At 37.4% G+C, this 24583-nt stretch overlaps 1 protein-coding gene across 1 annotated transcript in view; it reads left to right on the top strand.

Moving 5' to 3' along the window:
* LOC140246523 (uncharacterized) overlaps positions 1–24583 on the top strand; it is a 53355-nt gene that overhangs the window by 27171 nt on the left and 1601 nt on the right. Inside the window, exons 4-12 of the mRNA XM_072325871.1 lie at positions 15290–15564; positions 15943–16061; positions 17934–18584; positions 19337–19466; positions 20408–20470; positions 20971–21067; positions 21790–21832; positions 22700–22779; positions 23498–23653. Coding sequence (XP_072181972.1) covers positions 15290–15564; positions 15943–16061; positions 17934–18584; positions 19337–19466; positions 20408–20470; positions 20971–21067; positions 21790–21832; positions 22700–22779; positions 23498–23653 — 1614 coding nt within the window. The remainder of the gene's footprint in view (positions 1–15289; positions 15565–15942; positions 16062–17933; positions 18585–19336; positions 19467–20407; positions 20471–20970; positions 21068–21789; positions 21833–22699; positions 22780–23497; positions 23654–24583) is intronic.

The following is a 24583-nucleotide window of genomic DNA, read 5'->3' as shown; positions in this document are numbered from 1 at the left end:
CAAATCAATGAAGTTAATTAACGATAGTCGTCTTTTGAGATCGTGTTCTTTGCATGTACTAAAAACCCTCATATTATGCACATGGTCGTAATGTTGCAGAGCATCAAAGACTGCTTTCGCGTCTGTTCTGCTGCAGCTGTATACAGTCATAACATTCTGAATTCCCGCCATATTAGGCACATTCCTTTGTAGACGTTGCGTCCACAGTAATTATCGCTTATCACACTTGCCAATGCTGCACATACTATACGTATCAGAAGCAAAGGTTGATGTAGGCGTGAGAGCTTCACGTTGGGTTTATAATATGATTGTATCATAAATATACTTCTTATTCTCGGTCACTTTTGTAATACCATAGCATATAAAGAACCATTAACTTGTGGCTTAAGCTTAATGTTTTTTACATCACATTTACAGTTACAATCTTTCTGCATTTGAGATAGATAATTATACTGACAAATATTCGGAATTAATACTTAGGCCTTCCTCATTTCGTTTTGTATTCACAAACCTTACTAAAATAAAAATGATTGCTTGATTACTTTCCGGTAAAGGAACCACCGGAAAAGGAACCGCATTTAATTTTCTTGTTAACGAACCTAAGCTAATAGCGAACCATATTTCATTGTGTAATTAACGAACCTTCAGAACAATCAATTGTATTACACCCCCCCCCCCAAAAAAAAGCATTTCAATGTCATGCGTTGTCAATAATGATAGGCCCGTTTCTATTTCGTAGTGTGTCTCAGTACTCCTGTGTTTATTTTTAAGGATGTGCCTCTCTTTATGATTGCGATTGATGTTCAACTATTTCTTTCCCGCAAGCTTGAAAAGGAAGAAGCTAAAATTGAGGCAAGGAGACGAGTTTTCTTCCATGAGATACAATCATTAAGACATACATTTATTCCCGAAAGTTGTGTGATTGCTTATGCGCTATAGAATTATGTCCATTACATGTATCAGGCACTATACAAAACGGTTGAAATGTGCTGAAAGTCGAACTTCGGTTTTTTTTTTTCTATTTCCATTTCAAGCGGGGATAGACTAGAAATTAGTTTGTCTATACTGGCAGCAGACATTAGTTTTCCAGTACATACTCCGCATTTAAACAGTCGCCATATTTTCGTGGTCAGAATCAGATAATGGACACGTAATATATTATAAAAATGAAAATACAAAACAACGAACATGTCATATGTACAAACATTATGAATTTATACTTACCTGTAATATTCTGCGTAAAAAACAAGCACGCCAATTAAATAATTTAATAGAATTAATAGAACACACTGTACACAGCGATATCATGCATATCAAATCAAGTTCAATTGGTGAGAAAGCTAAATGAAGTTAAAAGGTTGACTTCTTTACGTTTCTCTTTCAATTTATGAAAACAGAATTACATTGTATATCTATTGAAGCGGATTGTCTCTGTTGCGAACGATCGTCATACATGTATGTAGCATTGTTAGTCTTCTGAGCAAATCCGAAACCCTAAATACTTTAATTTTTGCTTGATAATGTAATAACCCTTATAACTTTATAAAGGACTCGCAAATTCAAAGTTTCAAACGGTATACTAAAACATTACATTGTACACGATGTATTTTAATGCGTTGATCGTTAGCATGTTCCGTAATAGCATCAATCTGCCTTTTATTTTCCGTACGTAAAGCGCACAGAAACGTAACCAAACGTTACCAAATACAGTGGAATGCATTGTACGGCGTGGTATTATCATTACAAGTATATCCCATTCCTTTTTACTTTTATTTGCTTGAAGCAGTAGTCAAACCATGTGTCATTTTCGTAGCGACACCACTTAGGAATTAGAATGTATGAAGATAATCGTTACTATTTTGCGCTAATAGCATTTACATTTTCCAACTGTTATTGACAGGATTATGTTACTGTGATGGTTACGATTACGAATGCTGGTTATGAATTCAAAAGACTGGTTCATTAATCGAACTATAAAGGTAATAGCCGTTTTGAAAGTAGTTCGGTACAAGTTCAAAACGTAATCGAAGTCATCGTCATACGGGGAACTGATAGCTCTAGAAAACTTGTTTAGGCCAGTAAAGATTGCCGTATGCAATCTTTGTAGAAAGTTTTGACTTGGGCCATCTTTTGAGTATTTTGAGAAATTATATAAAGAACTATTTGTTTTGATTATGTCAAGAATTAGTTTGAACTATGGGAATAAAAAGGCGCGGTTACCTCAACAATGTCGTAGTGCGATTAGACAGTCATGATGGGTAAAGTGAATTCATGACTTGTTGACTTATCCTTACTGAATTGATGATCACTTCTGTAAACCATCAGTTAAGTCTTGTAGATGATACCTCTGTAATCGTAGTCAAAATTCTTTTGAGCGATGAGACGAAAACCAACAAACAAAATGCCATGTATCATCGCTCGAGTTTCCAACATTTGGCGTCACCCGACCAACAATAAGTGCCGAATCAAATGGAACATTATATTGTGGGATGCCAGACTGTGTTACGATTTTTAAATATTGCGAGCAATTGTTAAAAAAAAAAAAGAAAGAGAAAATGAGGCAAAGTTCAAGAAATTCGAAAAAGCATGTAAATGCAGGCGATCATGTTTAATATGCAAAGTAAGAGATTACAATCGGCCATGCGGATGTATATGATTGCCTTATTTACATGTCGGATTTTTTGTAGACTATGTTATATTCAAATTTAAGTTCCCTTCCCTCGATAAAAGTTGTGTTGGGTTTTCGCTGAAGGCATTTATGAGGAAACGCTATAAAAAAAAAACGACAACAAATGCCTACTATACATCAAGAGATGACCTATACATACATGAAACACAAAAATTCTGTACGTTCTGATATAATGCAACTGCTTGTTTGTTTGTTTGTTTGTTTGTTTTGAATTACCATGGTCTTTGTCGGGGTAAAGATGAAGAAAAATAGTAGAGTGTATCACTCTCAATTCCGGATTATTGCGATAAGTGTGTATTCCCGCCCTTTCTTTACAGGTAAACGATTTAAGCTTGGTATGCTTTTACAAAAGCCTGGTGTCACGCAGAAGAACTGATTCCGCGATCGCTTTTAACCTTTCATAAAATTCACGTTTTAAGATAGTAACGATAGCTTGTAAGAGATAAAGTAAGTTAGCGTCCTTGACTGTGGTTCTGAACACAAAAGGGGACTGAAAAATTCTTTTACAAATTAGCAGACATAATGCCGATCCTCCAACACTGTTGCTCCATTGCCCATTACAGTATGTCACTGATTCTGCTATCAATGGCGAAGAAAGAATACTGGTTGCGTGATTATCCACCCCTTGATAGCAGGAAGTTTACCTTTCATTGTTCAAGGCTTCGTTGATGCGGGGTTTACTCGGATAAAAGGCGTGAACAGTGTCGCACGAGTTCTTTCATTCGAATTCCTCACAATACACAATTCAATAGGCAATTAGCGCTGCTACTTCGCAAAGCTGTTAGCCAAATTCTTTGCAGACTTGACCTCTCACATGTAAGCTACACTTAATACACGACAAACAGCTATCATTACAAACAGTCTGATAAAAAAAAGAAAAAAAAAAAGAAGAAGCACACTTTTGAGTAGCGACACAGCTTTCTGTCACTTTCTCAAATAGGTCTTACTTCTAAAAAAATACACAGATGACAAGAGTCAGAATATCCTCCAAAGGGAACACGAGCTATTTGGGCATAATGATAATGTTTGTCTTCCGATTTCTCTCCATGCCTTCACGGCCCATACCATCATAAGTAAATAGGGCAATAATTTTTATTAACCAGGGAAATAATATTACGCATTACATACATTTGGTTAATTATCACACGAATTTTCGACTTTATAAAAACGAGAATAATTGACAACTTAGGCCCTACTATATCTCCAAAGATGAACTTTAAACAGCAAGTCACATACGAGGGAACGAAAGTTATAATCATTTGAATGAATTCATTAATGAGGCCAATAACCGTTGTAAAAGTACACACACGCATAACTAGAGAGGTTTCAAGTTCGATATGTGATCATTTTAGCTCATTGATAAAGTATCATAAATTTTGCGTGATCGTCGTTGGAATAAAATTTTTCAGCGCCATTTGTGCGTCACATCAATCACCACTTCATGAATGTGGTGCATGTATCAAACGCAACGCGCTGGTCATGCAATTGATAGCCTTGGTCAGCTCACTGTTATTGCGTAATTCTAAAGCCCTCGCCGCCGCCGCCGCACGCACCATGCTTTGTTTTGTCTTCAATGGGGTCAAGAGCAATGCTTCATTAGCATACGCCCTAGCAACGCAGGCGGAGTCCCGATCGGGCGAGAACAATAGGTGCGAAACGCAACGCAAAGGCGAGCGTTCGAAAAAAATGTAACCGAAAAAAATGGTCTCAGAAAAACTGTGATTTGGGACACTTGTACTCATTTTTACACGCTGAAATTTTCTGTACAAATAGATAAAACATCAAGGAATCAAAATCCGTCATAAAAAAAATTCGACCCGAGCAGTGCTTCCCCTTCATTTTCGGCTCATTACGGGAAAACTCCCCGTGCGACTTATGACTCATTTTGTTGGAGCGTCACACATATGTCATTACAATCCCCCCCCCGACAAATTACCAATAGTGCTAACATCTGAAAGAGTATATTATGCATGCGTACCACTAGTTCAAGCATACCATTGTGTATCATACAAATATCACACACATTACAGCACAGATACGCATTTTGAAGACCATGCATCTTTGAACAACACTGACATAGTATGTCATTGCTTTAAACTACAACAGAAATCCTGTCAAGTCTGTGGATCATGCGACTGCAATACCTAATTTTTTGGGGACAGCACAAACTATTAAATTTACAGAAAGCTGTATCATTATTTAAATGATAAACTTTGCAAGACAGCAATGGCAATACCCCCCCCCCAAAAAAAAAAAAAAACACCACAAAAACAACAAAAAACAAAAAACCAACCCAATATATTAAACACACACACACACACACACACACACACACACACACACAAACAAACAAACAACAAGTGGGGAGTGATATCGTTATCCAGGGTAATGGCAGTCCATCTATCCTTCTGATGTAATCATGCTGAAGTTTTGATAGCTTTCAGCACAAAGGGATCAACTTTCAGGTTTTGTTTGATAGGCAAACTTCTCTAGCATGAAATACCTTTCTTTCAATATGCCCAGGATTTGAAGCTAACCTATGTTGATGCATTGAAAGTAAATTTAGGAATGCATAACAAACTGTGAAATGAGGGACAAAATCCCAAGATATTACAGAGCTGTAAAACTGAGTGTCAGTGGGATCTGTGATGGGAAGCAAGTAATGCAAGAGGGGAGGGATTATCAAGTTTTGCATTGATGCGTCCATGACAGGCTTATTATGTGAAGGCTTAAATTGGATCAAGGCCGTTGCTCAGCTTTTCCTTTCTTTTTCCACATTGCACAAGTGCATAATAATATACTCCTCAACAGAGTTCAGTAGTTCATACTAACTCTTTGCTGAATGACATGGAGATTGAAATATCAGGCTCTTTGATAACTTTGCCGAGTGCCCTGAAATGACAAGGCAGTTTGTGCATGGCATATTAAAGTGAATTATCAGTTTTCAGTGAAGATATTGATTGGCTGCTGTCATTGTTCCTCTGTCTGATATTAATGGAAAATTTGTAATAAAAGTCATCCATGGACAGCAAGAGATATCAGTGTTTTGCTGAACAATTGAGGAAATTTCTAATGTGTTTGATCAAAATCTGCTAAGATTAGACATTTGACAGTTCTGTTGTTGTTTTTTTTTTTTGTCTTTTCTAGTTCTCTGTGACATGTAACTTCTTGCTCTATGTTTGAATGAAAAAAAAAAAAGACATCAATATCATTTCATTGCTTTTTGCTATAATTGCTTTTGAAAGCTAAGTGCTGGTGAAACACTGCTGTGGGTTAAAGACTTGCCCTTTGCCTCAGCATTGACAAGGCCTGAAATTGCCTCTTGCACCTCTATCAAGCTGTTTGACTTAATAGGCATATTTCCTTGTGGAGAAACACAATGAATACTGTCTATGGTCACCATGACAAGTTAGTCAATAGTGCTGCTACCAACAAAGGCGGTGGCAACAATTGGTTCATTTGATGGCTGTGCAGGTGGTAGTCAAGCTAGGTTGCTCATGATCTGGGTCTCGAATGTGCTGAAGCTTGCAGAGTACATCAATAATAAATGGTTTTAGAAACATCAGCCTGTGTCACTTAATTCATACCTCATTTATCACACCACTGTCAATGTTTCATAGATATCGATCATGTAACGATTGATTATGACCTGTATTAGTTATAGGAGTTTTATTCATATTCTCTCATGAAATTGGTTAATTTTGATAGCAGTTTTGTACACTTTCTTCTGTGCTAGATGTGTAACTGTGTTGCATATATATATTTTCAGCCATTTTACAAAGCTGTGAGATATGCACAGTCTATGGCAGTATCAATGTGAAATATATCTTTTACATTTGTCAGGATTCTGACTACATTGCTTTATGTATACACTTCTTGGCATAAAAACAATCACATCTAGGAACACACTGTGCACTAGCATTTGTCGAAGCTTATTAAATGTCAAACTACTGTAAACCAGAAACATTCGCAGCATGAAACTTCATGAATTGGAGCCATAGGCCTTTTACACAGCATGAAATTTTTGCAAATTGGTGACTGGCATTCAGTGCATTGTGTACAGGCCAAAACTTTTATGTGCATTTTACTTTTGTGAATATTAGCTGCAATATTTGCAAAAGTTTTATGCATGCAAAAGTTTCTGGGTTTACAGTATATGCCAGATACATTTTGTATTTTGGAAAATGGAAGTATTAATAGGAAAATATGATGTAATCATGTTGTAGGATCTCCTGTAAAATTCATTGGTTGACACTGGTTTATCTACCTGCTTGTTTTTGTTTTTTTTTTGTGATGAATGGTTATGTTTTCTCCACTTAATCATTATCAGTTTGCACAATATGAAAATACAAAGACATACCATCAATTTACTAGTAGTGCTCAAAGTTGACCCATGTGCTTATAAACTTCCTCAATCTTATAGACTGAATTTGATTCTGCAGGTTCCCATAGGTGATGGCTTAAAGGAGATTCTGTGCTCTTTACCACTGTAAAAGTGGAAATTTTTGGCACGAGTAATTTTTCATGTTCAGTCGGGTTAGATGAATATTAATGTTTTTAATTTGACTGAATCAAAACATAAAATAGTGTTATATGTAATGAGCAAAAACAGAAAAATGTGTGCTTTAAAAAAAAAAAGGAAACAAAAAAAAAGGGGGAAAAAAGCAGCAATGAAAAGGGGAAAGTACTGGCCAGTAGTTTACTATTTTATAGTTCATTCTTCTGAATTAAAGTTAACTTGAGCTAGTTAATCAGCATTTAGTTGGGACCTCCATATCAAGTGTAGATTATCAGTAGTTGGTATCCTGATAGCAAGGACTAGCTAAAACCTTAGACTACTACAGCTAAGTATAGACGAAATATTAATTGCAGCTGAAATGTACAACAAAGAGCCTCTTACATAAGACTCACACTGTTTTTGATGCAACACACAAAGCACAACACCGCCAAAACTACAGCTTTTTATCACACGATGGCACAGTCCCTTGAATTGCAAGACTGACAACAAGAAGCTGTAAAAAACTCTGGAATTGGGCTCATAATTATGCCTCTGCCACGAAGTGGCTACTACAGCTAAGTATAGACGAAATATTAATTGCAGCTGAAATGTACAACAAAGAGCCTCTTACATAAGACTCACACTGTTTTTGATGCAACACACAAAGCACAACACCGCCAAAACTACAGCTTTTTATCACACGATGGCACAGTCCCTTGAATTGCAAGACTGACAACAAGAAGCTGTAAAAAACTCTGGAATTGGGCTCATAATTATGCCTCTGCCACGAAGTGGTGCCGGAGGCATTATGTTTTCGGGTTGTCCGTCCGTCCGTACGTCCGTACGTACGTCCTTACGTCCGTCCGCTTTCATTTACGCGATAACTTGAGTAATATTAACTGGAATTTTACCAAACTTGTTCCAAGTATGATGGGGCAATTAGTTGATTAGATTTTGGGTGAAATCGGCTAAAGGTCAAAGGTCAAGGTCAAATCATGAAATTGTATCTGTTTACGTGATAACTCAAGACTGGATGGAGCAAATTTCACCAAACTTTGTTGGAGGATGATGTATAATGGGACAATTACTTGATTAGTTTTTCAGCGAAATCGGACAGAGGTCAAAGGTCAAAGATCAAGGTCAAATCCTAAAATTTATCTGTTTACGTGATAACCCAAAACTGGAAGAAGCAGCTTTCACCAAACTTGGTCCATAGTGGAGCGGCATAGCCGAACAATTGTGCATTTTGTGATAAAAGCACCAAATTTCGTACACAGGTTGACAATAACGTTTAGATTAAATTAAGATATTGGGCCATCGAAAATAGCGCCCTCAACGTCCATGGCAGCCATTTTTCAAAATGGCTGCCATAAATGCCATGTTTTCGTAAAATTTGCTAATTTTAGGAGAGAAAAGTCAATAAGATTTTGGTTACAAATGGGAAATTACATTCAAAATAAATCTAGATATCTGGCCATCGGAAATAGCGCCCTCAACGGCCATGGCAGCCATTTTTCAAAATGGCCACCATAAATGTCAATTTTTTCAAAATATTTGCTAACTTCAGAAGGGAAAGCCAGTAAGGTTTTGCAAACAAGTGGGAAATTACATTCAAAATGCATCTAAATATTTGGCCATTATTAATTGCGCCCTCAACGTCCATCTGTCTAATATTGTGCCACTTCTTCGATGATTTTGAAAATTTCAGAAGGGAAAAGTAAATAAGATTTCGCCCATAAATGTTGATTACATTCAAAATAAATCGAGATATTTAGCTATCGGAAATTGCGCTCTCAACGGCCATGGTAGCCATTTTGTTTGAAAATGGCCGCCAAAAATGCCATTTTTTGTTAAAAAAATGCAGATTTCAGAAAGGAAAGCCATTTTTTTCTTTTTTGCAAACAAGCGGGAAATTACATTCAAAATAAATCCAGGTATTGGGCAATTGAAAATTGCGCTCTCAATGGCTATGGCAGCCAATCTTTTTTTTAATGGGCACCATAAGTGTCACTTTTTCATTAAAAAAATGCTAATTTCAAAAGGAAAAGTGAATGAAATTTTGGTTATAAATGGGAAATGACATTTAAAACAAATCTCGATATTGGGCCATCGGAAACTGCGCCCTCAACGGTCATGACAGCCATTTTTCAAAATGGCCGCCATAAATGCTATATATTCGAAAAAATTTGCTGAGATCAGAAGGGAAAGCCAACGAGATTTTGCAAACAGGTGGGAAATTACATTGAACAGTAAACTTATTGGGCCATTGCAAATTGCCCCCTTAATGGCCATTCCAGCCATTTTTCAAAATGGCCACCATGAATGCATTTTCTTCGTAAAGTGTTGCAGACGTCAATCAGAATTTCCACAAAGGTGAAAAATTACATTCAAACTGAATTTGATAATAGGCCATCCAGAAGTGCACCCTCAACAGCCGTAGCAGCCAAGTTTCAAAACAGCTGCCATGGATGCCCCCCCCCCCCCCCCCCCCGGTTTTTGGTTTTTTTTTGCAAAAATTTGCTGATGTCAGACGGAAAAGTCAATAAGACTTTGCAAACAAGTTGAAAATTATGCTCAAAAATAAATTTAAGTATAGGGTCTTCTTAGAAGGCGCCCTCAAGGGCCATGCTGACCGCCATGGATGTCTGCTTCTTTTTTTTCTTTTTCTTTTTGATAGAAAAAAGAAGAGTGTATTGTAGCCATTTTGACAAAATAGCTGAGATAGCAATTGAGAACACAGCTTATGATGGCTAAATGTCTAAACTTCTTTGTTTGTAATTGTCAACTTGCGCAAAAAAAAATGTTTATTGTCTTCTTCCGGCATTATTACATCTTCATTAAAAAAAAAATGGCATCTATGACAGCCATTTTGAAAAATGGCTGCAATTGCCGTTATTAACAATTTTTTCTTCTTGAAAATTTGTGAAGGAACAATTTCTAGGGTTAATGCAATCTAGATATATTGTCTGATTTTAAACATGATTTTTCAATTTATGTACACATTTGCAAACTTTTCTCTCAGAAATTACCATTTTCTAAAACAAAATGATTATGATAATCGCAGCCATTTTTTAATATGGCGGCCATGGCCGTTGAGAGCAGTATTATAATAATCTAATACAAACATTTATTTCAAACATAATTTTCAAATTGTGTGCAAAATCTTATTGACTTTTCTTTTGGTGAAATCAGGAAATGAAAAATAATTGAATCCATGGTGGCCATTTTGAAAAATGGCTGCAATGGCCATTGAGGGCGCTATTTAAAATAATGTAATACATAGACGCGAGATATATTTCAAACGAAATTTTTGAATTGAGTGCAAGACCTTATTGACTTTTCCTTCTGGAATTAGTAAATTCAGAGAAAAAGGTGGTATTTATTGCAGCCAATTTTAAACATGGCTGGCGTTGAGGGCGCAATTTGCAATGGCCCGACATCTACATTTATTTTGAATTTTATTTCCCACTCGTTTGGAAAATCTTGTTGATTTTCCCTTCTAAAATTAATTTTTATAAAAAATTGCATTTATGGCGACCATTTTGAAAAAAAAATGGCTGCCATGACCGTTAGGGGGCGCAATTTGCGATGGTCCAATATCTAAATTTATCTTGAATGTTATTTCCCACTCGTTTGCGAAATCTTACTGATTTCCCTTATGAAATTTGTAAAATTTTACGAAAACTGGCATTTATGGCGGCCATTTTGAAAAATCCCTGCCATGGCCGTTGAGGGCGCAATTTGTGATGGCCCTTTATCTAAATTTATTTTAAATGCTATTTCCCACTCGTTTGCAAAATCTTATTGATTTTCCCTTCTGAAATTTGTAAATTTTTATGAAAAATGGCATTTTATGGCGGCCATTTTGAAAAATGGCTGCCATGGCCGCTGAGGGCGCTATTTACGATGGCCCAATATCTTAATTTATTTCAAATGTCATTGTCAACATGTGTGCGAAATTTGGTGCTTTTATCATAAAATGCACAATTCCTCTAATTTTTCAAGCTATGCCGCTCCACTACCAAGGATGATGTATGATGGGACAATTAGTTGAGTAGATTTTAGTGACATTGGCAAGAGGTCAAAGGTCAAAAGGTCAAGGTCAAAATCTACAAATGTTGCAATTTCCCCCATATCTATGCAATGCCCGAAGGTGTGGACACGTACTACTGCATAAAGATTCTCCAGAGAGAGTTTCATGTCATAAGGTCAAAGGTCAAAAGGTCAAAGGTTAGGTGAAAATGTTGCAATATCACTTTTCTCGCAAATGGTTCAATGTATTTTCATGGAACTTGGTACATACGCATGTACTGTCTGGCAGGGATTCTCTAGGGAATTTAGGGGTCATGGGTCAATAGTCAGGGGTCAAAGGTCAAGGTCAACTCCTCAAAATTTTACTATTTCCCTCATACACATTGTATACTAGTATATGCAATGCTTGCATTATTAGTTTCAAAACTTAGTACATGCATTACCTAATGGAGATTCTCCAGGAAATTTACAGTCTGAAGGTCAAAGGTTAAGGGTCAAAGGCCAGGTTTCAATACCCCCCCCCCCCCAAAAAAAAAAAAAAAAAAAAACATTTTGTACCATTATCACACTCTATCTTCATACCTCTGAAATTACTCAATGCATAAACTTCCCCAAAATTCCCCAAATATGTATACCTGCACTCTTAGAAAATTATGGCAAACCCAGTTCAAGACATTTCTGACAAACCTGTCATTTCAATATTTTGCCAGTTATGTGAAAATGTCATGGATCACACATTGTGAAGACATTGTACTATACGCCTATTGGGAGAATCATGCATTATGGCGGAGGCATCAGTCGCCATAGCGACATTTCTAGTTAGTGTATGTGTTGTGGAGGGACTGCGTACACGTACGTTGGCACAACAGTTTTGTGCGGAAAGTGAAACTGTGCAGAAAGTGAAACTGAAGTTTCCGCGGATTTCTATGATAAAATAACTATGAACTAAAGTTTAAAGGGTGTGTACAGTTCTGGTTGAGGTGAGGATTTAGCTTTTAATGTTTTGCAAGATATTCAGAAACCACTCCATGAGATGTCAAGGAGCATGCAATTCTAAGGGGTATCAAAAGTTTATGTGATGAAAATCGGTTTTGAAATGGTTGAGATATCCAAAAACAAGGTAAAACAAAGAGATCCTAATAAAAGTGTGACCTGTCGCTTTTTATTATTATCACTTTTTTGGATATCTCAGCCATTTCAAAACCAATTTTCATCAAATAAATGTTGAATCCTTCTTAAAATGACATGCTCTTTCATATTTCATAAGAGGTTTCTCATTATCTCACCAAGGAATGTTCAAAACATGAATCCCCACCTCAACCAGTACTGTACAGTCCCTTTAAGGCATTATTCACCATTTGCAAATGAAACACAAACCCAACTTTAGTGCTTCAAAGTAGCTCTGAAATGTGAGATAGGGATAGAAACAACCAATGCAAAAATGTTAATCAATATGATCAATGTTAAGTAAACAATACCTTTGACGTGAACTTAACACATTGATTGATTTAGTTCACACTTTAGTTCAAGGTCAAGGCAAAAACTGCTATCTGAATACCTAAAGTTTTGCGAGTTGATACACAGCTATCTGGACTTTAGTCTGGACTAACTTAGTTTGTGTAATAAGAATACCAGCCAATAAGTTTCATATTATATACAGTATATAAGAATTAGTTTTTCACATTTAATGATTTTGATGATTTAATGTGAAGATGGGGGTAGCAAATGAAACTAAAACTGTAGCACAGCTTTTGTATAGTGAGATGGATGGGGCAGACCAAGAGATATGTGGACAAAGAATGTAGCTTGCATGATATACATTAAAAAAAGCATCGGCTAGGTTTGTTTGTCGCATTCCTGTCTCTCGAGTATCACAGATGTGTATGAACAGTGATTACTGTAGACAGTTCTAATATAGTCCAAACCTAGACAGGGATCATGATACTCAGCCTGTCACATTTCTTCAGGTCAGTCATTTTGTTTAGCCATCTCCACCCCCTTTCTCTCTCTCTCTCTCTTTCTTTGCATTTTCCATCTTTGTCTGCACTCTATTTTTGTACCTGAATTTGTGCTGACATTCTGTCGTTTGAGTTTTGTTTTTGTTTTCATGTTTTATTTCAGATGTCGATATTATTTTGAATAATTAGATTGGTTACAGGAAGTAGGAGTAGGACAGCTTTGATATTTTCTGGTGCATTCAAGGACAAAATCTGTTTCAGAACACAAGAGCCATGGAGTGTAGGGACCTGGTTAGCTATGTGGCAGAAAATCAGTTGTAATGATTTATCTTGATATGCATACAGCAAACCAGGTGTGGGAGAGTAATTACATTACTGACAGGTTTTCATGCAAATGTCAATCCACCAGAGAGGGGGAAGAGTTGAATTTTCAAAAACTAGGTGACATTTATTGAATTTTCAATTTTTGCACAACCGACTGGTAAAGATAACACACTTGTATTTACTTTCCCAATATGCTTGTTTTAACTGTGTTAGGTATTTTTAGTTTGTATCGGCCTCTTGTCAGTGTGGGTCACGTGACAGCTGAAAGTTAAGTGACACATCTCTGGTTACTACCATCACAGAGAGGGGGAGGGAGAAGGGAAGAGATCTCTTTCTAGTGAAGTTTTGCCAGTACTCTTTGTTGTCTTACAAAATTCAAGTCAATTCAATTCAATTCTCTCTTTTTTTTTTGGGGGGGGGGGAGGGAAGGCAGTGAAAGTGATGGTTATTGTGTTCATAGAGGGCAGTATTGTGCTGTTGTATGTACATTAAATTCAAATTCAAACTTTATTTTCACTTTTTAGCTCACCTGAGCCAAAGGCTCAAGTGAGCTATTGCGATCGCGTCGTCCGTCGTGCGTCGTGCGTAAATTTTTTACATTTTCATCTTCTTCTTGAAAACCCCAAGACAGATTTTCATCAAACTTGGCAGGTAGCATCCCTAGGGGTTTAGGAACTCAATTTGTTAAAATGGGCACCATGCCCCACCCAGGGGGCCCCCAGGGGACCCCAAACCCCCCAAAATTAAGGAATCTGTAAAAATCTTCTTCTCTAGAACCAGAAGTGATAGAGCTAAGTTAATACTATGAGTTAGTACATTGATGACTGTAGTTTCAAGTTTGTTCATGGCAGAATCAGGGGTGCCCCCCTTGGGACCCAGGGGAGGGGGTGGGGAGGGGTCCTAATGGGGCCTAAATGGTACATTTTCATCTTCTTCTTGAGAACCCCTTGACCCATTTTCACCAAACTTGGCAGGTAGCATCCCTAGGGGGTTAGGATCTCAATTTGTTAAAATGGGCACCATGCCCCACCCAGGGGGCCCTCAGGGGGGCCCAAACCCCCCAAAATGAAGGAATCTTTAAAAATCTTCTCTAGAATCAGAAGTTATAGAGCTAAGATAATACTATGAGTGAGTACATTAATGACTGTAGTTTCAAGTTTGTTCATAGCAGATCCAGGGGTGCCCCTCTTGGGGGGGGGGGGGGGGGGGGGGTGGGAAGGTCCAAATGGGGGCCTGAATTGTACATTTTCATCTTCTTCCTGAAAACCTCATGATTGATTTTCGTCAAACTTGGCAGGTAGCATCCCTAGGGGGTCAGGATCTCAATTTATCAAAATGGGCACCATGCCACACCCAGAGGGCCCCAGGGGGCCCCAATCCCCCCAAACTAAGGAATCTTAAAAAAATTTGGGCCCTTATTGTACATTTTCATCTTCTACTTGAGAATGCCTGGTCAAATTTTAGTAGAGCTGTGAATAATTTAGATTAGTGACTGCGTGAAAGGTGAACTTGCGATACTCAGGTGAGCGCTAGACCCGCGGGTCTCTTGTTTTCCAACAGAATGTACAAAGAAATATGAAGAATTTGACATGCGTGTTGTTAAGACTATACACAGCCAGCCAGGGATAACAAACATGCCCATGTCGACATGATCAGTACAAAATAGAGACATAAAATCATTTTTATACACTCTGCAAAAAAAAAAAAAAATGGAGGTACCCACTCAAAAGACAAAATGAAAAAATATATATAATAAGTGGATCTCTTTATGATTATATATCTTGCCAGGTGATACTGGAGACATTGAAGGATACTGAGAAGTTCTTAGAGTGGGACAATGAGGTGATTGGCTGCAGCTATGTCTCTCTTCCATCGACCACCGAGACTTCCGACTACCCTCTGATGGCCGATGTGGTCAGTCTAGCTCTGTCGCCTCGCTATTCCCCTCCAGATGGTATGGTGGACAGGATACTGGCCTTCCTGACCACGCCTTTCAAACTCTTGTCCAGAGGAGCGGAGGATATGTCTAGCACCCATGTTCACAAGCCTGCAGTGGTTGCCAGGTGGGTGCCAGGAACTTTTGCTCTGACATGACCCTTTATTCCTGTCATTGCAAACCATTGAACCACACAGGTTCCTTGATAGCTTGTTGCCGATATGCTGTAGGTTAGGCCGTTCGGTATGAGATGGGTTCTCTAAAAGTTTTCAATCATTTCAGAGACATCATTGCCTAGTGTGACATAAGATTCACCTCTCCATCGAGGAAATACTGTTAGCAAACTGGAAATATCTGCTTTATTTTGCTGTTTTGTTTTTGTTATGTCATAATTACATGTGTCATCTTGTGTGGTAGATCATATCACATTAGTAACTTTAATTGAGGCAATGTGCTCGATAGCTAGATGTCACAACTCATTTTTGCTGATGTTGTTTTTTTCCAGATCATGGCGAATGGAGGAGGACATGTCAATCTGGATGTTCTGTAGGACCGTCTTCAAGGGCAAAGGTCGTATCTTGCAAGAGCTGTGGAGTTACAGTCTTGCACAACCTTCTGAAGAAGGTACATAGAGCACTAATTCCCTGTCAAAGAGATTCTGTATGCACCATATACTTAGCGAGTGCAATGTTTCGGGAATCGGGACTTACCAAGAATCTTGCAAGTGGTTAATTTTGCTATCATGGAGTACGGTAATGAATGGAGAAATGTAAGCGTGCACCTCGCATTCATGTCAAGATCTGAGTTGATACAGTTGTGTGTTGTTTAATATTTGAATATCATGTGACTCATGAAATAAGCAAAAATAAAGACTTCACACAATATATGGTAAATACAGTAGTAGATGCTTCTTTGTCTCCATGGAATTTGAAAGACACAAAGAATGTGTGAAATTGCTGTTTCCAAAGCAACCAGTTTGTGCCAGAGCACCAAGTATGCCAAATGCATCAAAATATCTTTTGGCTGACCACCAATCATAACAAACATATTTTTTGTTTGTGAACACATTACACTAGTACTATTTGATTTTGTATCTTCAGAATCAGTTTATAGATTTAATATGACAAGGCAATTCTGTGGGTAGAGTTTTGAAAATGTTTTGTGAAAATAAAGAGGTCATAGATTATGGTAAGTTTCCACTGCACAATGCACTAAGCACAATCTAAATAGAATTTCAATGTGCCTGCTAGCATGTTAAAGGGAAGGTAAACCCAAAAAGCAATGTGGATTGAGTGAAAGCAGCAACATTAGTAGAACACATCAGTGAAAGTTTGAGGAAAATCGGACAATCGATGCAAAAGTTATGAATTTTTAAAGTTTTGGTGTTGAAACCGCTGGATGAGGAGACTACTAGAGGATATGACCTATGAGTGGACAACAATACAGAGAAAATATAAAGGAAATTCAACAAAAATTCACTTTTCTAGAATTATGAAAGAGCAATGGACCAGCCTCTTTCAGAAAGCAGGGGGAATAATTGCTACCCCTAACATATGTCAATATCAAGTTGATGGAATTTGTAATTTTCATGAAAAATGGATTTTTGTAGAATTTTCTTTATATTTTCTTGGTATTGTTGTCCACTCATACGTCATAACCTCTAGTAGTCTCCTCGTCCAGCGGTTCCAACACCAAAACTTTAAAAATTCATAACTTTTGCATCGATTGCCCGATTTTCTTCAAACTTTCACTGATGTGTTCTACTAATGTTGCTGCTTTCACTCAATCCACATTGCTCTTGGAGTTTATCTTCCCTTTAAAGGTAAAGCAATTTACTGTTTAGGAAATAACTTGATACATGCAATTGTTTCTTTTTCCAAAACTATGTGGTGTATGGTAGGGGAAATTCACTTGTTAGAAAGTAAGAAGTACAGTAAGTTTACACTAGTGTCACAGTTATCACTCATTCTTGAAAGAAGTTAAAATTCAGTGGAATGAAGATTTTAGCATGGCTTTCTGGATAGTAGAACATATGTACACAATTGCAGTCATCATTGAGAATTGGACTTTCTTTTGTGTCCCATCAATTTTCTTGACTGAATGATACTGTACATCATTATTCTCTGACATGTCTACTGTAAAAGTGGATATTTTCGCCTGAGTAATTTTCGGCTGATTTAGATGAATTTTGTGTGTTACAGGAATGCAATTGCATGCAAAAATTGCTTGCTTCTACTTTCAGGCTAGCTTCTGGAAGTGCGAAATGTGCGAAAAATTTCCACACCTTGAAGAAAATTCTACTTTTACAGTAAATGATTGTCTTCAGACGGGTATGTATAATATATTATATGTATATTATATGTATATATATGTACATATATGTATATTATATGTATGACCCAAAGGTGCAGGTGTAATTAGTAAACATTTCTTGAATTGCAATGTATATTTTTGATATGACATTTAACATGCCAAATATTATGATTTCCCTATCAGATCCCAACAAGAGCATCATGCATCACATCACCTGCACCTCTACTTCCCAGAGTGACTCTTACCAGAGAGAGAAACCTACCTTACGCCTTGCTGCCCTCAAACAGTACTTTGAACTCAGAGACCTGAAGGTCCGCCCTCTACGCCACACTAGCCTTCGCCACCTCAACACTCACATTCACCCTTCAAGTATGAAGGGTCACTCCAAGGGCTCATGCTCACCCAACAAGTCAGCTTTCTGCTTGCCGTCAGAAGGGTTTTCAGATCACAGAGACATTGATGCAAACTTCTTGCCAATTTACTCGGGTGAGAGCACCGAGCTGATTGCCGGGAGAGACAAATCTCCGCACCGATCAACGCCGAGTCGGGCAAACGGGTCGCGGAAGCCACGTGCAACCAGCCTGAATCTGGACGGCTCATGGCAGCAAGACCAGTCATCCAGTGATGATGCAGGGTTCTATAGTGAGCGCAAGGAGGTTCCTCTCAGGCACCGCAAACAGCGGGTCAAGAAGGCACTCAGTGCAGATGCAGCAGCTACTGGGGAGAGGAAGGGCGTGGTGACTCCAGTGGGAAGAGAGAAAGATGGGGGTCAGTCTCCGGACAGAAACACCACCAAACAGGGCTCGGGGGATTTTGAGTTGAATGGGGTCATAGGTTAGTAGTCATCTGTCAATTTTCAAAGTTTCTTCTATCACGCTATCAGAAAACAGTTTCCATTGATAGTGACATTGTATATGTGATAGATGGTGATGTAGATTGGTAAGTTAGCTTATAATAGTTTGTATTTGTTTTAACTACATTTGGCACAATATTCAATCTTCAGATATTTCATTTTACAATTATTGTGTTACAGTCTGTGTTAGGTTGTCCTTGATGTAATGACTGCTGCTTACTGTTGAATGAAAGTCAAGTTCATGTTATTGTTATTTCTCTGTGTGTGAATTGTAAACACGTGAATAGCAAAATAACAACCTGAAATAGGACACGAGCATACTAACAAATTTTGCAGGGATACAAAACAAAACATTTAACAGAAGTGAAGCCATCAAAATGCATGATATGGAAAGACTACCTGAGCCTGAAGAGCTTGTACTTTGGCAAAATGAAGTCAGGATGAAGTGTTTCGGTATACAAGTGTTAAGAAGAGCAAAAACAAAATACACTATCAGTAACAGCAAATGGAGCAGCATTCCACATCTACAGGAATTAGATAGTAGGAAGGTACTTAAGTATTGGAGTGCATTTTTTGATGCTTAGAGATACTTTGGAGGCTATCATTTTCATGTTACAAACTGAAAACAAGTTTTGTTGTTCTTTTAGCAGAGTATTCTAATCTTTGAGGTCTAATCATTCCACTTGAATTTATCATTTTAGTAACTGCAGCCCGTCTTGTTTCCAACTACTAGAAAACCTTGATGAATACAAGACCTTAGCAAGTAAGAGTGCCGAGTACGTGTTGCAGGAGAGTTTAAAAGCAGCCACCATCAACGTCAATGCTCCGGAAGATGACCAGATCGTTCAGACCGGAGGATGGTCGTAAGTTTGTACATTTGCCTTCAAAAGACCTCCTTGGGTCCCAGCCGCCTAAAATGTGAAATCCAATTTTGCTGGGAGACAATCAGGATCACATATTTTTAGACATAATTTAGTATTTTTTTCAGTCTGTTACAACTTTCTTGTACGTGACATGAATCATATTTTAGACAATAATGGAATCATTGTTTATTTGTTTTTAAGGACATTGTTAAGTGTGACAATAATCAGAACTCAACATTGCGGTGGCCTACTGGCCCGTGGCCACTAAAAATTGATGTTGGGCCACCAAAATTGCCAGAAGGTTGTCTTTTGGTGGCCCGATCAGGTAACTAGGATTCAAAATGGATTATCATGTTTCCCTTTATTTTGGACCAATGTAATTGTTTTTCGGGCCCTCAAAATTTGATATTTAATTATGTTTGGGCCTGAATGGGCTACCAGAGAGAAAAAAAAAAGTGTCAAGCCCTGCAATATATCTCCTCTGAGTTTCTTACTTTATGATTCTCTGTTAGTTGTACAAGTTACGTTAATACAGTTTACTGTAAAACACAATATATTCATGGCATGAAATTTTCGCGAATTGGAGCTGACAGCCTTTTTCATGGCAATTTTCACGTATTGTCACTGGCATTCAATGCATATAGTGTAGGTAAGAACTTTCGCATGCATTTTAATTTTGCGAGTCTTGGTTCTCGCGAAATCAAAATGCACGTGAGCATTTCTCATTTTACAGTATGTTGTGAATTGATTATTCTATGAAAAAATTGTAATTCTGTAATAAGACTTGAGTAATGTGTAGAAGAGGACACTTTTCGTGTAAGTCACTTTGTCTGCAAAATGACAGACTTTAGATGTAGCCACAATGAAGTGGATATGATGTACCTATCTACCATGATTTTCTGTGGTTTAACTTCTCCTGACTAAACTTTCCTCTCTCTCAGCTTCCATTGTTTGGAGAAGGATGTTGTCATCTTGAAGAAACCAAAACAGGGGGAGTATTATAGGTAAGACATCTCCTTCCAGATTCTTTCATAGATAGAGGCAGGTTCTAGATGTAGTCACTAATCTTGGGAACTTATTCATGTTACTCTGTGTAGGTCTATGTTAACATGCTCAGACACAGATGATGAGAATACACAAAATGTTCATCACAAGTAATATAATACATCTGTTCACACCAAAAAATGTGATAGCAAAACAGTACTGTTTTGTTGGGTTTTTTTTTTTTCTCTCTCACTTATTTGGCATACCTAAGAATATTGCATCTGTGGTAGAGGTGTTTTCTTTCACATACAAAGTTAATGAGTTAAGGGAGGATCTAGGTTTGTTTGATTGTTTGTTTATCCAGTAATTAAGAAGATGCTAAAGAATATTTACCCTGCTCATGGGATTGCATCCATTGACTTCTTTGCTTCGATTTCATTGTTTCAACTTTTATGTGTGGATGCAGTTTTATTGCATTTATGATGTCTATCATTTACTTATCATTTTCATTTCCCATCAGTTTTCTTGGAAAGGGTATTATCAAAGCTTCTCCAGACACTGTCCTCAAAGCCGTCCGCAATCCTCGCACCAGGTTTACCTATGACACCATGCTGAAGGTGTGTTTTCCTTTGATTATGTTCTACACAGTAAACGCAGGATTCTAAATATTGCTTCCTCTGGGACCAGTTTATGTTTGTATGGCTATTGTACGTGTGAGTTTGTTTGTTGTTGTTGTTTTTAACTTTGAAGGATTACACAGCAACCCTCACTTTAGAACTAAAGAATGACGACATGTGACTGGAAGTCTAAATGTTAATTTCTTTTTTTTTTTCACATCTGCCATGATGAACTCCTTCATCTGACCACCACCAAACAAAGAATATAGAAATCAGCATATAATGGACCAAAGATTGATTATGCTTGTCTTACTAAGGGGTAGCCTTTTGATGAAATGTGCTGTAATCCCTGTCGTAAGTTCATGTAACACACAACAAACAGTGATGTTAGGATTATATCTTCACTGAATGCATGTAGATACATATTCAGTCTGAGCTTTATAGCTATATATTGGTGCGTCTAAGTAGTTGTAATGCAATTGGTGATTTCAAGTTCGGTGCTAGTGCTATTGCCTGGCAATAAAATCAAACTTGAAATCAATCTCTGTCCACATATCAACTCATGAAATCCACAGAATCCCCACAGTGATATACACCAGGTATACATTATTTCATCAAATATGTATTCATGTATTTTAATATTATATATATATATATATATATATATATATATATATATATATATATATATATATATTTTGTTACTTCTTTCCTTTTGCTAGAAAATGAACAATCCAAGAAACCTTTCGGAAGACATATGCATATGTGAGTACACACTTCATACATAGCTTTTCTTAGCTCATGTATTTCGCTTATTTTATATTTACGAAGGATTTATCCAAGGTTCAACATTATTAGTGGCCCAGTGGCTGGGGGTCACCTGAAATAGATGCTAGGCCACCACTTTTTCTTGAAATGATATGTTTGGGTGGCAATTTTTTGTTGGTTTTAGTACATTAATTGTTTTTTTAATGTCTATCTCATCCAGAGTAGGGGAAAATTTTCTTTATTTTCCAGGCCATCAAATTTCATTGTTGGGCTACCCCCCCCCCCCAAAAAAAAAAAAAAATGGTAGTGTTGAGCCGTAACTTATCTTGTACGTAATTTTTAGATGAGAACTAAAAATGATATGTGATACATATGTGTCGTTAAAGACTAGTGATTCAGTTTTAGTCTGACCGATTTGATTGTATCTTGATAAGTTAATATGTGGAAGCTTCAAGCATGAAAAATTTTGTATTCACGAAAAGATATTTACATGTGTGCTTGAAAACCATACACGCATTGAAAATCTTTAGATTTGAAGTGATGATATCTCAGAAGTTTGTGTTTTTTATGTACATAATTTTCAAATCATAGCCTAAATTGTTGCAAATCTTAGATACCTCTCAGTCCTCTTTGTGATCCAGGAATTGATGCAAAAGATATGGTTTTGCTAAAACAAAGAATAGCAGACCAAAAAAAAAAGTAATTGTAGTAATAGGAAGGAATTTCTCAATAGAATTTGTGAGAAGAGAATCTGACTTTATAGAGTAATACTGTCATATTTTGATGTTCATGGCAACATTCACAGAGAAAAAGAATGTTAGGCATCACAAACCTGATGGAGGTGTTTAATATTTGTCCAAACAGATCACATGGTCCATGAAGTGCCTCAAGTATTGAAGAAGGAAGCCAGAGATTTCTGTGTGCTGCAAATATGCAAGTCTGATGTAAGTCTCCATAACAACTAGTAACAGCATTTTTAGTTCTTGTAAATTTTAGCACTTTCAAGAAAAAGCCAGTATGCTGACATGAAATGCTCTCTCTATAGTAATCAATAGAGCTGATATAACATTATTTCTGTGTGTATAAGAAGACATTTTAGAGACTTCCAAGTGCTTGTTTTAGTTAATTTGATTGATGTTCTCATAAAATGCATATAATCTTAGGGGTATAGGGCAGTTACCCCCTGGGCAATTACCCCAGGCCGTTCTCCTGGCCCTAATCCTAATCCTATTCCTGAACCTAATCCTAACCCTAACCCAAACTCCTAACCCTAAACCTAACACTAATCTTTACTCTAACCTTACCACTAACCAGTATTTAGCTGAGGGGTAATTGCTCCTGGGGGTAGTTGCCATGATACGATTCTTAGTACCATTAATTCAGAATGTCAAGAATGAATGCTTTACATACCTCTAGAGGGTGTCTGGTAACCATTGCTGGTCTTTACTTGTTTATTGGTTTCAATGTTTCTACATGGCAGAAATAAGTGTGTATTCAAATACAACATTAAAGTCATAGCAGATTTCTAGTAGAGAGACCATGAAGAATTATACATTATTAAAGCAAATGAGAACAGGTAAACTTAACAATCAAGTGGTATGCAAAAGGATTGCCTCGAATTAAGCTAATTTTGCTAATACTTTCTTATATGACATGACCCAGGGTGATCACCATGTGGTATCCTTTCGGTCAGTGGATTGGTCAGGGTGCCCAGAGAGTGGCAGCATGACACGAGGTCATATTTTGCCCAGTGGTTGGGTCGTTGAACCAGTGGGAGAGGAGCCAGGCCAGTACTCCATGGTCACCTACATTGTGCAGGTGGGTCTGTAGCAATGTGTGATTGTGCACAAGTCTTGCCATCCTGCATGTGGATTGTGTGCTTTGCTCAGTAACAAGGGTGGGGTTTTGAGCCCTAGCATTGCATTTACAGCCCTGCAATACAATGTATACCTACATTGAGACTAAAGATATTAAATGGCATTCCACATAACATTTCACATAAAGATATTGATTTCATGGAGCCTTGAAAACAAACAATTAATGAGCACTGCACCGGTTTCAACTAGTGGTGTTTTGTTCACAATACTTGTATTAAGCATGCACACATGCATGCGTAACAGACTCATGATCCTCTTTCAGTCACTTTCCTGCTCTCAGGATCGTTACACTCTTGATTCAAAAAGCCCATCCACAACATGAAGAGCAAACACTTCACGAGATAGTTTAATATTGCTAAAAAATGTCCACTTTTTACAGAAACTTTGTAACAGTTATAATTATGAAGTTGTAACAGTTAAATTTTGCTGTTCAGTGTTTGTCAGGATGGTTTGATGTAACTGATTATTGAATTTCTTGCAGAGGTGAATGTCTTTTTACAGGTTGTGAAATTTTTAGGGGCAATAAATTATGCAAACACTTCTGAAATACAGACATTTATCGAGTTAAAATCCAGTGCAAGATGTTTGATGAGATGACTTGCATTTACCTTGAAACCAAGTGCGCAGGCTTAAAGTGGGAGAAATATCCAGCATATGTATTATCATCATTACTGCTGTCTGTTTTCCTGCAACTCTTTGCAAGTCAAAAAGACTAAAAAAAATGTTGCTGTATTTCTCAATAAACCTTGGAACATGAAATGGTTTCTGAAATAAGTCTGTTTGTTTTTCTTATCAACAGTCTTGTGTTTGGAGACCTTTGCAGAAACATCTGTGACTCGTGCATCAAAATGAGCGTACTAATCAGTGATGG

Source organism: Diadema setosum, chromosome 1 (genome assembly GCF_964275005.1).
Source record: "Diadema setosum chromosome 1, eeDiaSeto1, whole genome shotgun sequence".
In the NCBI taxonomy this organism is placed as follows: domain Eukaryota; kingdom Metazoa; phylum Echinodermata; class Echinoidea; order Diadematoida; family Diadematidae; genus Diadema; species Diadema setosum.
This window is presented reverse-complemented; position numbering and strand designations above follow the sequence as displayed.